A 13,720-nucleotide genomic window follows, 5' to 3' on the forward strand; every position below is an offset into this window, starting at 1 on the left:
TGGGACGGGGGGCGGGTGTGCGCTGACCGGAGGCTTACGGTGCCCCAGGGCTGGCGGGTGGGATTCGCGATCGTGATCGGGCCCTGCGTGGGGCTCCCGGTGCCCGGGGGCGGCGGGGGCCTCTGTTTCTCCTCGGGTTGCAGCGCCGGGAGAGGGGCGGGAAGGATCCGGGGGTGGGGAGTGGGGGGACGCCGTCCCGCGTGAGGCATTGTGGGACCGGCGGGGAAGATGGCGGACGCGTTTGGGGACGAGCTCTTCAGCGTGTTTGAGGAGGACTCGGCCGCCGCTGCCGCCTCCGGCGCCAAGAAGAGCAAAGCGGGCGCCACCGAAGGCGCCAGGAGACCGGGGTGAGGGTGCGCTGGCGGCCGGGGGAGCAGGGCGGGGGTGTTCTGGCGGCTGAGGCTCGGGCCGCACTGCTTGGCCTGGCTTCTGCCAGCTTGTTTGAGCTACTGAACCCTCTCGGTACCGGGAGGTCGCTGCAGCCTAGAGGGACGCCTTTTCCCGGGATCTCTGGCCCCAGGGCTGTGGCCAGCCCCGGTACAGTGGCGGGGGGGGGACCGCGGGGACCTGGAGACAAGCTCATCTGGGAATTGATTTGAAAACCCACGGCGGTCCTCGTGGGTGTAGTTCCCCGGGTTGTGCCCCGAGTGCAACGTGATCACTGTTGCCTGTAGGACACACGTAAAAGAGGCAAACTTTAAATTTTTTGCGTATTTGTGTTGCAGAAGACAACTGGAGGAAAAATCTTCAGTGGCTGTGGCAGGGAAGCCCAAAAGGGAAATCGAGGTCGATGGTACTGAAGATGCCGTTTTGGGAAAGAAGCCAAAATTGGAAGACGTTGTATCAGAAGATGCTAAGTAAGTGCCCAGCTTAATGTGTAAGGAAATCATAGCAAGATGCGCTGGTTAGTTATATGCCAGTTCTGAATAGTTGATATAAGCAGTTTTGCAGTGTGTTCATATAAAGATGAATTTGCATATGAAGTTGATTTTCTATTATCTATATAAGTGAAGATGTCTTAGCAGTACAGTTTCAGCAGTGACGAGTACTGGATATGTTTAAAGTAATATTGTGGGCATATAGGCAACTGGAATATGAAACTTTTATGTATTTGTGGTTACTGCATATGGATCGGTGGTTCTTGGTCAAAGCCATCATGTTGATTTTAGGCATATAGCAAGAGATAAGCAGTGAGGCACATGGGAGGAGGCAGGCTTCCTTCCTGCCACCCCACCAAAAGACATAATTGGCTTGCGAAACAGGAAGAAGAATTTGACCAAGGAGACAGAAATGAGATTTTTGAGGCACATAGGATTATAACTGCAGCAAATATTTGGAATCTTAAGTATGGACATGCTTTTAAATGTGAGCACAAATGGTAGGTATTTGACGTGGAGGCGGGGCGGTATACTTGGACATGACAACAGCTGGGGAGATAAGGCAGCTGAAGGGAAGCCAGAATGCCATTTCTGTGCTTTGGGATCTGCATGTCTCTTCCTCTTTTCTTTCCAGACCTTCATGATGGGTATTATGAGGGGTTTTGAAAACAGATTGAAGGGACAGTGTGGGCACTTTTTCACCGTAGTGTATCTTACGAAATTCTTGGGAACTTGGAAGTTTGTGTTGGTTCAGAAAATGATTAGGAGTGTTTGTGGAATAAAAATTCATCCAGAGCTGCCAAATGCAGGTGTGCACCTCCTAGCTCAAGATGTAGAAAACTCTATTACAGAAATAAAAATTATATGCTTGCTGTGTTCTTATACTTTTCTCTGAGTGATGTATTACTGACTTCTGTCAGACAGAATTCTGGTCTGGATTGTCATTTGGTTTTACATGGTCTTACGTTTTGGTCATTTGGTCTTACATTTTTCTTAAGTTCAAGGTAAGATTTTTCTGTGAGAGAGTCATGACTCCTTCTGAGAACACTGTAAACAGGATACCTATGTAGAAGCAAAACAGAACCAGAGTCAACATTTTAAGTCAGTTTAAGTGTTAGTGGTCTCAGTAGAACATATACTTGCCCACAGCAGCTTACTAAGTGTGTTAAAACCATGAGCAGAAACCACTGTTTTATGCAGTGAGACACTCACCCCCTCTTGTGGCCATGAGAGAAGGACTGGTAAAGAAAAGAGGGGTCCCGTCCTCAGGCAGCTGCTTGGGATGCTTCCGGCTGCTGTTATTTGGTGTCATGACTAGTAGCAAGAATACAGGTCTTGAATCTGACTTTGTTGTATGTTGAAAAAAAGTCCCCATTTAATCAGAAAATTTCATGTGTACCAATGTGATCCAAGTGCTCTTTGTGGTGCAGGTTTTTAAGGTGTTACGAATCCCAAAGCAGTAGCTAAAGTAGATTTATGTAGTAGCAAAATTTTAACGGTTACAGGTATTCTTAGTCCTGGTGGTAGTCTCTGCCAACTGCCCGTTTCAAGTTTGTGCATCCTTTTTTTAACATTGCAGTTGAAGTAGACATAAAGTTGCAACATTTTTGCATTTGTAAAGAAAACAGGATTTTTAAATACCTTTTTGGCAATCCTAACTCATATGTTTTTAGTCTGGCAGACCTGATGCCTCAAGTAAAGGTGCAAGCTGTGGAAACTGTTGAAGGTTGTACACATGAGGTAAGTGCAGTGAAAATGCGCATGGAAAGTATAGGCTCGTTTTCATAGAATTATATGTATTACTGCCAGTATAATAATATTGCTTATTGCACTTGTACCTATTATATCATAGTATCATAGAATCATTTGGATTGCAAAAAAGCTTTAAGATTGAGTCCAACCATTGACATAACATTGCCAAGTCCACCACTAAACCATGTCCCTAAGTGCCACATCTACACGTCTTTTACATACCTCCAGGGATGGTGACTCCACCACTTCTCCCCTGGGCAGCCTGTTCCAATGCTTGACAACCCTTTGGATGAAGAAATTTTTCCTAATATCGAAGCTAAACCTCCCCTGGCGCAACATGAGGCCATTTCCTCTTGTCCTATCACTTGTTACCTGGGAAAAGAGGCGGACACCCACCTTGCTACAACCTCCTTTCAGGCAGTTGTAGAGAGCGACAAGGTCTCCCCTCAGCCTCCTTTTCTCCAGGCTAAATCGCCGCAGTTCCCTCAGCCACTCCTCATAAGACTTGCGCTCTAGACACTGCACCAGCTTTGTTGCTCTTCTTTGGAAGTGCTCCAGCACCTCACTGTCTTTCCTGTAGTGAGGGGCCCAAAACTGAACACAGTAGTCAAGGTGCAGCCTCACTGGTGCTGAGTACAATCACTTCCCTGCTCCTCCTGGCCACACTATTTCTGACGCAGGCCAGGATGCCGTTGGCCTTCTTGGCCACCTGGGCACACTGCTGGCTCATATTCAGCCGGCTGTCAACCAACACCCCCAGGTCCTTCTCTGCCGGGCAGCTTTCCAGCCACTCTTCCCCAAGCCTGTAGCGCTGCATGGGGTTGTTGTGACCAAAGTGCAGGACCTGGCACTTGGCCTTGTTAAATCTCATGTGACTGGCCTCGGCCCATCGATCCAGCCTGTCCAGATCCCTCTGTAGAGCCTTCCCACCCTCAAGTAGGAATAAATACATTATTTCATATTATATTTAAGGTAGAACAGGCTTCTAAAGAGTTAGAGGTCTGTATCTGGCATTGAGCATGCACAGAATGCACTTGAGGAATGAATAGGTTGTCATACCAGAAGCAGTTTGAATGATACTTGCAATAAGATGAGTGATTGTGAAAGATGCGATGATAATGTTGATAGGTTTCCATATCAGAAGGGTACCAAGCACAGTCTAAGTACTGTCGTTGAGGAGGAAAACCTACTGGTTGTTAAAATAGGTCTGTGTTCATGATGTGATCTAAATGTGCAGCATCACATTGAAATATTTTGCTGTTCTGTTTCAAGAATGAAAAGCTTTCTTGTAAGGCTAATTACTGTTTAAAATTACATTTTGGTAAAAAGGGAAAAGGGTATTTTTTTATGTAAATGCAAAATAATGAAAACTGTCAATTTTCAAATTGTGTTAATAGAGAAATACAATTTAAAATATGAAATATCAAATATTAATGCTGGGGTTTTTTAATAATCCATCATGCAAAGATGATTGTCAGAAAGCATTTCTGTGAGAATTACATGTGTAAATTTTAACTTCCTTGTACTTTTATGGTCATTTTCTTTTCTGTGCTGTCCTCCAGAACTAGCTCAGGTTAATTAGAGTCACATTGAAGGACTCGGTATGATTAGACCTTTGTAATGAAGGAACTGTACATACAATTGATGATAGAGGTTTTCAAGTCCATGCATCTATACGATCTTTGTTATCTTGAGATGTCTGGTAGAGGTTTGCCATCACTTAGTAACTGAAGAGAGCTTAAATATTTAGCATGAATGAATGTTAGAGACTGGCTGGGAACAGGAACTTTGCCCGTATAAATATATTGTCCTTGGAAAGGGGATGTTATCAATGTAAGCTGAGTAATTCCTTCTAATGTCCATTGACTAGAAGCCGTGACTCTGTCTTGGCCTGAAGAGCTAACATGCCAAGGTAGGTGAAGCAGAAATATATCACACAAGACAGTAGGGAGTATGAGAGAAGTGAGAGAAGGAGCATTGTTTGGGCAGGAGGATAGAGATATTGGCTGAAAAACTCTTGAGAGGAAGGAAGGAGGCCTTGACACGTGAGCTCATAGAAACAGGATAACAGAAATTCAGATTAGTTTTTATGCACTTTATATCTACTGTCCCAGCTCTTTATAGCTTGCCATGTCATTGGAGTGGACACCAAGAATTCTGCAACTGTTTTTATTTAAAATATATTTTATAGGTTGCACTTCCAGCAGATGAAGTCTTCACAGGTCTGAAGCCAAGAACTGGAAAAGCTGCAAAAGTATGTGATAGATTGTATTTATTTTTCTTTTTGCATATGCTTTAGACAGTAGATGAGGGTAGAGGGAAAAATTATGTACTTTGTCGGTAAGGCTTGGAAAAGAGTATCTTGAAAAGATGGCCTGTTGTAGGTAAGATTGGTATTTCTGTATTTTAGATGTGATAGAGTAAAATGATGTGGTTGAATGGGGTGGGTAGGCTGTTGTGATTTCAGTTCTACTCTACAACATCAGGTGGTGGCTTCAGTTGTACACTGTAGTTTCTCTTCTTAAATTAGTAGATTAGAGAAAACTCAGTCATCGGGACAAGATTTTCATTTGATATGACAACAAGGCATAAGCAAGAATCTTAGGTGTGGTATTAGATAAAAATATTTAAATACAAAGTAATTGCAAAGTACCAGATTAAGAACAGCTGAAGTTACAAATATCTACGTTTCTGCCTGTAATTTGCTCAGCAGATCAGTCAGAAAATTAATTAGATGTAAGTAACAGTCTGTGTTAAAAAATATGTAATGCTTTTTCTTGCTTTCTTTTTAGGAATATCCATTTATTCTTGATGCCTTTCAGAGAGAAGCTATTCTTTGTGTAGATAATAACCAGTCTGTGTTAGTGTCAGCTCATACCTCAGCTGGTAAAACTGTTTGTGCAGAGTAAGTAATTTTCTGACAGGCTCTAATAAGAGTATGGTGTGATGTTTGTCATTTCGTTTTGTTGAACCATCAGTAGCTGTTGTGTCTCAGTTTCTTGATACAAAGTTTGGACCATCAGTGTTAGAATTGAATTGACTACTCTTGAATATAAAAATCAACTTCTTTCATCCTGTTTAGTGGGTAGTGAAAGACTTAACTCATGTTTAAGCTTACCTTTTATTTTTAAACAATCTAGTCTTGTTGAGACATTATGGTATAGATTGAACGGAAGGTTTCTGCAATACAGATTTGCATGAATTTAGAAAAAAGTACCTCTGTTTTCTAGCCCCTGGCTATAACTAATAAGGACTTTCTTGTGTGTTTTCTATGCTTTGTCAGAAGCACTAGTTTGATTTAATTTTCAACTTGCTGTTTATCAGGCAAGAAATGTTTAAAAGATAGTGTATGTTTTTTGTCAGGGTTTGGTCTGACAGTGGAATGGCTTTGCTGACTTGAGGTGAGAATTGAGATGTACAGGTAGATATATTAAAGCGTGGGTTCAAATAATAATAATTTGTCATGAGACAGTGACAATTAGATTTTTAGATTAAACTAGATGTGCTCTGATGTCCATAAAAATCAGTTAACTTGTTGTCAATTATTTGTCGCTCTCCAAAGAGGCATACATAGTTGAGTTAAGATTGCACTGAACTTAATAATCTAGATATGAAATGCTTCATATCATTCTACTGGTGTTCTGAATTGTGTATTTTATTTTATTTTTTTAAGCAGAAGATTAGAGGAAAGTAATATGCTCTGAATGTCTTCCTGACAACTTTAATACATAAAATGTTTGATTACAGGTATGCAATTGCCTTGGCTTTGAGGGATAAACAGCGTGTGATATTTACGAGTCCAATTAAAGCTTTGAGTAATCAGAAGTACCGTGAAATGTACGAAGAATTTCAGGATGTTGGTTTGATGACTGGGGATGTCACCATTAATCCTACAGCTTCTTGTCTGGTAATGACAACCGAGGTATGATCAGCCATTAATTCTTGATCTATCTGTGTCTTCTACCCTTTTTTGACTGAGAAGGTCTGGTTTTAAAAGATTAAAGTTATTATAATAAGCCCAGTTAGGGTAGAAAATGTTACAACGTTCATTATACCTCTCTTTAATGTTTTAACTTTTAGTTATTGGAAAAGTTAGGTAAATCTCTGTAAATTCATGCTTTTGGACTGTCAGTCAGGAACTTCCATTCTCACGTGGAGAAAGGCAGAACTTAATTTCCTGAATGCTCAAGTGTGATGGGTTGACCCTGGCTGGATGCCAGGTGCCCACCAAAGCCGTTCTATCACTCCCCCATCCTCAGCTGGACAGGGGAGAGAAAAATATAACAAAAAAAACTTGCGGGTCGAGATAAGGACAGGAGAGATCATTCACTAATTACCGTCACGGGCAAAACAGACTCAGCTTAGGGAAAATTAGCTCAATTTATTACAGATCAGCCAGAATAAGGTAAATGAGAAATAAAACGAAATCTCAGAACACCTTCCCTCCACCCCTCCCTTCTTCCCGGGCACAACTTCACTCCCGGATTTCTCCACCAAGCCCCCCCAGCGGCACAAGGGGGACAGGGATGGGGTTTACGGTCATCACACGTTATTTTCTGCCGCTTCACCTCCTCAGGGTGAGGGCTCATCACACTCTTCCCCTGCTCCAGCGTGGGGTCCCACCCACGGGAGGCAGTCCTCCACGAACTTTCTCCAACGTGGGCCATTCCCACGGGCTGCAGTTCTTCAGGAACTGCTCCAGCATGGGTCCTTTCCACAGTGTGCAGTCCTTCAGGAGCACACTGCTCCAGCGTGGGTCCCCCACAGGGTCACAAGTCCTGCCAGAAAACCTGCTCCATGGGCTCCTCTCTCCACAGATCCGCAGGTCCTGCCAGGAGCCTGCTCCAGCGCAGGGTTCCCACAGGGTCACAGCCTCCTTCGGGAACCCACCTGCTCCAGCGTGGAGTTGTCCACGGGCTGCAGGTGGATATCTGCTCCACCGTGGACCTCCCTGGACTGCAGGGGGACAGCCTGCCTCACCAGGGTCTTCACCACGGGCTGCAGGGGAATCTTCGCTCCGGCGCCTGGAGCATCTCCTCCCCCTCCTTCTGCACTGACCTTGGTGTCCCCAGGGTTGTTTCTCTTACATGTTCTCACTCCTCTCTCTGGCGGCTGTTTTCTTCCCGTCCCAACTTTTTTTCCTTCTTAAAAATGTTATCACAGAGGCGTTACCACGATCACTGATTGGCTTGGCCTCGGCCGGCGGCGGGTCCGTCTTAGAGCCGGCTGGTATGGGCTCGCTCTCTCTCGAACACAGGGGAAGCTTCCAGCAGCTTCTTACAGGAGCCACCCCTGTAACCCCCCCCGCCCCGCTACCAAAACCTTGCCACATAAAACCAATATATCAAGACACTGAGTTTTCTTTGGATAGATGTGAAGTACTGAAAGTCAGTCAGACTTACTGAATCCTGTTGGGTCAGTATTTTGTTCTAGGTAAACAAAATGGGGAGAGGAAAATCACTGAGTGATAGTTGATTGGTTCATGCTAGATGCTAGTACTCTAGGAATATATAGCTTTTCACCTTTGGTAACAAAGTATGGTTAGCGCAGTTTCATCATATTTGTGTTGTAGGTATCTGTCCAGCCATGAGTTGGAATTTTCCTCTTTCTGTCTTTACCTCAAAGGAGTACAGAGCGTTACAGAGAAAATTCTGATAGGGAAAGATTGGGGTGGAGAGACAGGATTACTTGATTTCTGACAAGATGTTTCCTCTTAATCACAGAGAGGTTGTCTGTTAGGATGAGGGAAGAAGGCGGCCTGGCAGAAGTAGATCTGTAGACCTGTAACAAATACGCTGCCACACAGAGGCTGGGAGAAAAATCATGGGGTTTCTTTCATGTTCCTTTAGTGTTCTTGCAGGGAAACCAGTTCATCTCATATCATGAGATTTGTTAGACTGGAGTCAACTTGGAAAGCATTTCACAGCCAATCTTTAAACGTTTTCAAGTTTTGTGCAAAATAAGATTTCATATTGCCAAGTAAATTTGAACCAAAAATTCTGGCAGTTTCTTACTGACATCTCTGTAACACGTGACTGTTATTTCATGTGACGGATTTCTTTTTTTTTCCCCTTCTCTAGATTTTGAGAAGTATGCTCTACAGAGGTTCTGAGGTTATGCGAGAAGTCGCATGGGTTATTTTTGATGAAATCCACTACATGAGAGATTCAGGTATTCTATATGTGCCATTTTTCTTTTCAATAAATCTTTTTTTTCCCCAAGAACATTTTTTTTTCTTTTGAAGAATTAAATCTTTATTCTGTCTCTTAAAATCAGTCATCTTTGTGCATAAATAATTCAGGATTTGTTTTCTTCTGAACATCTGTAAGATAGTTACTGTATGTTGCGGTCTGCGTTTTCTTTGGCAAGGCAAAAGCCACTTTGAGGGCATTTGATATACCCCATTTGTGTAGGGGAGGCTTTTTAAAATTTCTGTTTTATTTTGTCTTTAACCATGCTGTTCTTTGGCCCCAGAGCTGAAAAATAGGCTTTAATCACATAAATTTTCCATGTGACTTTTCCTTTTTCAGAACGTGGTGTGGTTTGGGAAGAGACAATTATTTTGCTCCCTGACAATGTTCATTATGTGTTCCTTTCTGCAACTATTCCAAATGCCCGTCAGTTTGCTGAATGGATCTGCCATCTTCACAAACAGGTAAGTTTCTGATATGCTATACCTCCATCCTTGTCTTGTAGCGTAATACTGTCTCTTTGGTTGATGAGAACTGAACCTTTGAGCGTCTATTTAGTCATCTTCTTATTGCTTATAAAAGATGTTATAGATCACTCCTGACTTCTCTGGTTGTAGTCCCAGCTTTTGCAGCTAAACAGGCTGTTGGTTCTACATAGCAACATTAAAGCTGTTTCTTTTAAGTTTGTTTTCCACACTTATTTAGACACCAGCTTGATTTCAAGAAACGTTCTGAATGATGAAACATGATGAACATACTATGATTTACAGAGGACTGATAGAAAAGAGGTTATTTGGAGAATTTGTTTGAAGAGCTCTGTAAAAAGGCCACATGCAAATCAAATTGAAATGATAAATCCATACGAAATACTGTATATACATGCAAACAAAGTGAGAAAAAAAGACTGTAAGAAATCTATTGTGTCCTGTAACCGTTAGGTTTATTTTATTCTGTTTTTTTAAGAGATGCTTTTGCAGCAAAGACTGTGGGAATTAGAATTAGGGAAGTTAATATCCACAAGACGTTGGTCCAATTTTAAAAATACCTCAGAGATTGATTCTTATGTTTTTTTGTGATGAAAGGAGTGTAGTATAAGAGATGTCTATTTAAGCTTGGCACAAAACCTTGACTTTGTTTTGCAGAACACTAGACTGTCGTTTTTCTTTAAAGCAGATTTATGTGATACTTAATGTTTTAAAGGAAGTATTTTGTTTATTTTTTTTGAAACAAGCTTTCTCCGTGCATTAAAACCTTAAATGTTTTTAAAGGTCTACTGTATGCCTTTTTTAGGTGGTGTGAGAAATAATGCAGGCATTTTTACAAAACAGAAGTTAACAATTTTTCCTTTGGTTTGAAAAAGTGTTAGGTTTTTGAGTCTGTGTAATAATACAGAACAAAATATTACCGGTCCTTACTTTTTGTGTTCATGAGAGGGAATTTTTATAGCCAACTTGTTCTTCTAAAGGATTTGCAAACTTTCATTTTCTTAAGCAACATCGTTAGTACAAAACCCATATTCAGGAAAGAAAATCTGTTATCTTAGTTTCTGTGAGTCTTTCTGGCTTTTAGAGAGATGTATTTTAATAGTAATGTATTGGATTTTCCATGAAGTGTTTTTACAACGCAGTTATAGAAACATGAAATATTTATGTGTATGGTGTTCTTTCTTTATAGCCTTGCCATGTGATTTACACCGACTATCGACCCACTCCACTGCAGCATTATATATTCCCAGCAGGAGGAGATGGACTCCATCTGGTTGTTGATGAAAATGTAAAGAATATTCAGTTTATTTGAAAGATCTTTTTCCTCGTGTATCAGTCATGAGCTTGATCTCTTGCAAAATTTGGATTGTCTATGTAAAGGATGTTTGTGTTAAAATGAAGTACAAAGGGGTAACAGTGATCTCTGAATTGCTGTTAGATTTCTGAAGTCTTATAGAAGAGATTGGTTTTATTATCTAATGCCATGTAGTCAGCTAAGTAATACTTTGCTGAGATGCCTTAAGTGCCCTCATCCTTGCTTTGTTTTCTAAAGTGCATGCTGCTCTCTGTAAATCTGCAAAGTAGTGGATGTTTCTTGTACTGTTTCTCACTCAAAAGAAAATGTAGAGCATTTAGATTTTACTTCAGTTGAGGGGGCAAAGTATTTTTGTGTCTTCAGGTGATTTTGAAGTAACAACTTGTTTAAAATTCATCATCTGATTGCACAGCAGTAGCTAATGCTGTAAACAGTAATACTGCACTTGAAGCTAGGTCTTCATTGGGCAGTGCAGTTTCATGCAGACATTCCTCAAAGACAGTTTTGGTATTGTGTCATTCAGCAGGTCTAGTGTGGTTGATGTGGTGGATAGAACAATGAGCAATAACTTCAGAGACACCAATGTAATTCTGAGCTGTGACACTGACCTAGTAAATTCACTTGCTAGCTTATGCATTGTTATTGTCCTTCAGCCTGTAAATATGGGCTAATGGTACTGTCTATGCACAGCACTAATATTTTTAAGTGGGCAATGTAAGAAGTAATTGCTTACAAAGGTTGTCTTTTATATCTAGGGAGATTTCAGAGAAGATAATTTTAATACAGCAATGCAAGTGCTTAGAGATGCAGGAGACTTAGCAAAAGGGGACCAGAAAGGCAGGAAAGGAGGAATGAAAGGTGAGTTTGAATCCCATCCTAACTTTTTGTATAACACAACAAAGTTGTATGCCAGTTGAGCTTGTGTCTCAATTGTTCTGTAAGATGCAAAATTACATTTAAATTAATGTAATCTCTCTGCAGGTCCTTCAAATGTTTTTAAGATTGTGAAGATGATCATGGAAAGGAATTTCCAACCTGTGATTATTTTCAGCTTCAGTAAGAAAGACTGCGAAGCCTATGCACTTCAGATGACAAAGTTAGATTTCAATACAGGTACAGATAAATAAATATCGTTTTAATTCACAATTGTTTGATGTGAAATGTTGCTCTGATTAGGTATGTCTATTTCCTTTGGGACTTTTTGTGTAAAAATGTATTGCTTTTTCATTTACTATGCTGGTACATCAGTGGGAAACTGTTGGTGCACAAAGAGTGCTTGGTTATCACAACGTTGAATTCTTGCTCTATTTTAAACTTTATTTCTTTTTCCAAAATAGTGTTCACTGTAATAATAGTCCAAGAGTTCCTGGAGAATTCTGTCTATAATGGGAGAAGACTGATCATAACAAATATATTTCCCCAAATTTTCATGTTAAGTCCATTAGAAAAAATGAGTATTCTCTCAAAGTCAAAGCCACTGTATAACAAACCATTAGACTGTTCTTTCTCAACTGTTCAATCCAGTTTCCTTTCTTTCCTTCCTCCCCCTTCTCCTCAAAGAAAAACCCAAAAGGTAAACAAAGAAGATTTCTTCATTTTGGATTAAGACCAAGCATGGAAAATAAGCTTAAGTTCGTCGCTTCTCAGAAATGTTAAGAGTTGTAACAAAAATAAGGAGTTTGTTGTAAATCAATGTATCATTTCATGTTTGTGAGCTGTTCAGGCTTGTTGCTTGCTTACTTGCTCCAATCTTTGCACATTCTCGTTCAGTGTTGCAAAATAATGCAGCTGTTTCTGTCAGAAAGTGTAAAGATATGCACAAGTACAGAGATGCATTTTTATATGTTTTCTTCAGTCATACCTTTGAATATATGTTCTTGATATTTGTACTAGTTAAGTAGAAAGGGTGTAAAATTTGAGAATTAACGGGGAAGAGGAAAAGCTTCTATGTCCATGCAGACAGGTGCTAGTAAGTAGAAGAGAAACAGGTGGAGGTTTATGAAATAGACAGAAAGTACATAACACTGAGAAATCCTAAGCTTGGTAATAGCTGAAGTTTGGATTATTCTGCCAGGTTTGTTCTGTTTTCCCTGATCATCTACTTCTGGTTACTGTTAGGCTCCTTCAGGCTCACATTTAAGTCTTGATCAGCTGACCCGATGTGGGTGGTTTTGTGTAGACTTCATAGTCTTCCACGCTATTTTTATTGTGAACTTTTGTAAATATTAGAATGTGGTAATGCTTTATTTACATATGGTGTTAGCCTCCTAGATTTTGTAATAACTTACAAATTGCCTTCTTAGATGAAGAAAAAAAGATGGTAGAAGAAGTGTTCAATAATGCAATTGATTGTCTGTCAGATGAAGACAAAAAGCTTCCTCAGGTGAGTGGAGATTGAGTTGGGGTAGTTGCTGCTCTCCTGTTTTCTGCAACTTTTGAGGCTGTGGGTCTTTTGTAGTGGGTACAGAAATAAACTGGATATTGTCATTCATCTCCCCAGGTTTTAATATCTTTCGCGTTGCTTCTTGGCATTGTGAAATAGGACTTGGTGATTAGGATTCCTTCCAGTTGTGATTTCAGCAAATGGCATATGCCAAAATTAACCATGGAATTCCTACCCTGCGTTCTATTTTTTTCTAATTATGTTTTTAAGTAAACATAAAGGCTTATGAAGAGATACATCTGGGTTAAAACTGTCTGGAAAAAGTTCAAATAAGAGTGCAGTATGCACTTTGTCAGGTATTGATTGCTGAGCCTTTAAAAAAGTTGAATTGATGCATCTGCATTCTAATTTATTGTATAATGACTGAGCATAGTGACTATCTTTACAGTGGAAAAATACAAGCTTCTAAATGGACAGAATATTACAGGATTCAGTACTTTTGTAACAAATACTAAAACTATAATTTCTTTCTACTCCTTTCTTTCCTTTATTTATTTGTGTCCATCATTTCTTAATGTAGTGATCTTTATTGTGAGCATGGCAATTTCTCCTTGAAAAAACTAACCATTTAATTTTTGGCCATACCTACTTGCTTTGGATTCCACATACCTGTTTTCTTTGTGAACTTGAGAAAAACAGAAAATAGGAATCCAATA

General features: G+C 40.5%; 1 protein-coding gene across 1 annotated transcript in view; it reads left to right on the forward strand.

Annotated features, from left to right (window-relative positions):
* Positions 1–160: 160 nt before the first annotated feature.
* Positions 161–13,720, forward strand: part of MTREX (Mtr4 exosome RNA helicase) — a 51,465-nt gene continuing 37,905 nt past the window's right edge. The window contains exons 1-12 of the mRNA XM_069775979.1: positions 161–347; positions 726–857; positions 2,552–2,618; positions 4,822–4,884; positions 5,423–5,535; positions 6,378–6,552; positions 8,711–8,801; positions 9,161–9,285; positions 10,496–10,594; positions 11,377–11,479; positions 11,603–11,734; positions 12,925–13,004. Coding sequence (XP_069632080.1) covers positions 229–347; positions 726–857; positions 2,552–2,618; positions 4,822–4,884; positions 5,423–5,535; positions 6,378–6,552; positions 8,711–8,801; positions 9,161–9,285; positions 10,496–10,594; positions 11,377–11,479; positions 11,603–11,734; positions 12,925–13,004 — 1,299 coding nt within the window. The 5' untranslated portion in view covers positions 161–228. The remainder of the gene's footprint in view (positions 348–725; positions 858–2,551; positions 2,619–4,821; positions 4,885–5,422; positions 5,536–6,377; positions 6,553–8,710; positions 8,802–9,160; positions 9,286–10,495; positions 10,595–11,376; positions 11,480–11,602; positions 11,735–12,924; positions 13,005–13,720) is intronic.

The sequence above is a fragment of the Haliaeetus albicilla genome, chromosome Z (assembly GCF_947461875.1).
Source record: "Haliaeetus albicilla chromosome Z, bHalAlb1.1, whole genome shotgun sequence".
Lineage (NCBI taxonomy): Eukaryota > Metazoa > Chordata > Aves > Accipitriformes > Accipitridae > Haliaeetus > Haliaeetus albicilla.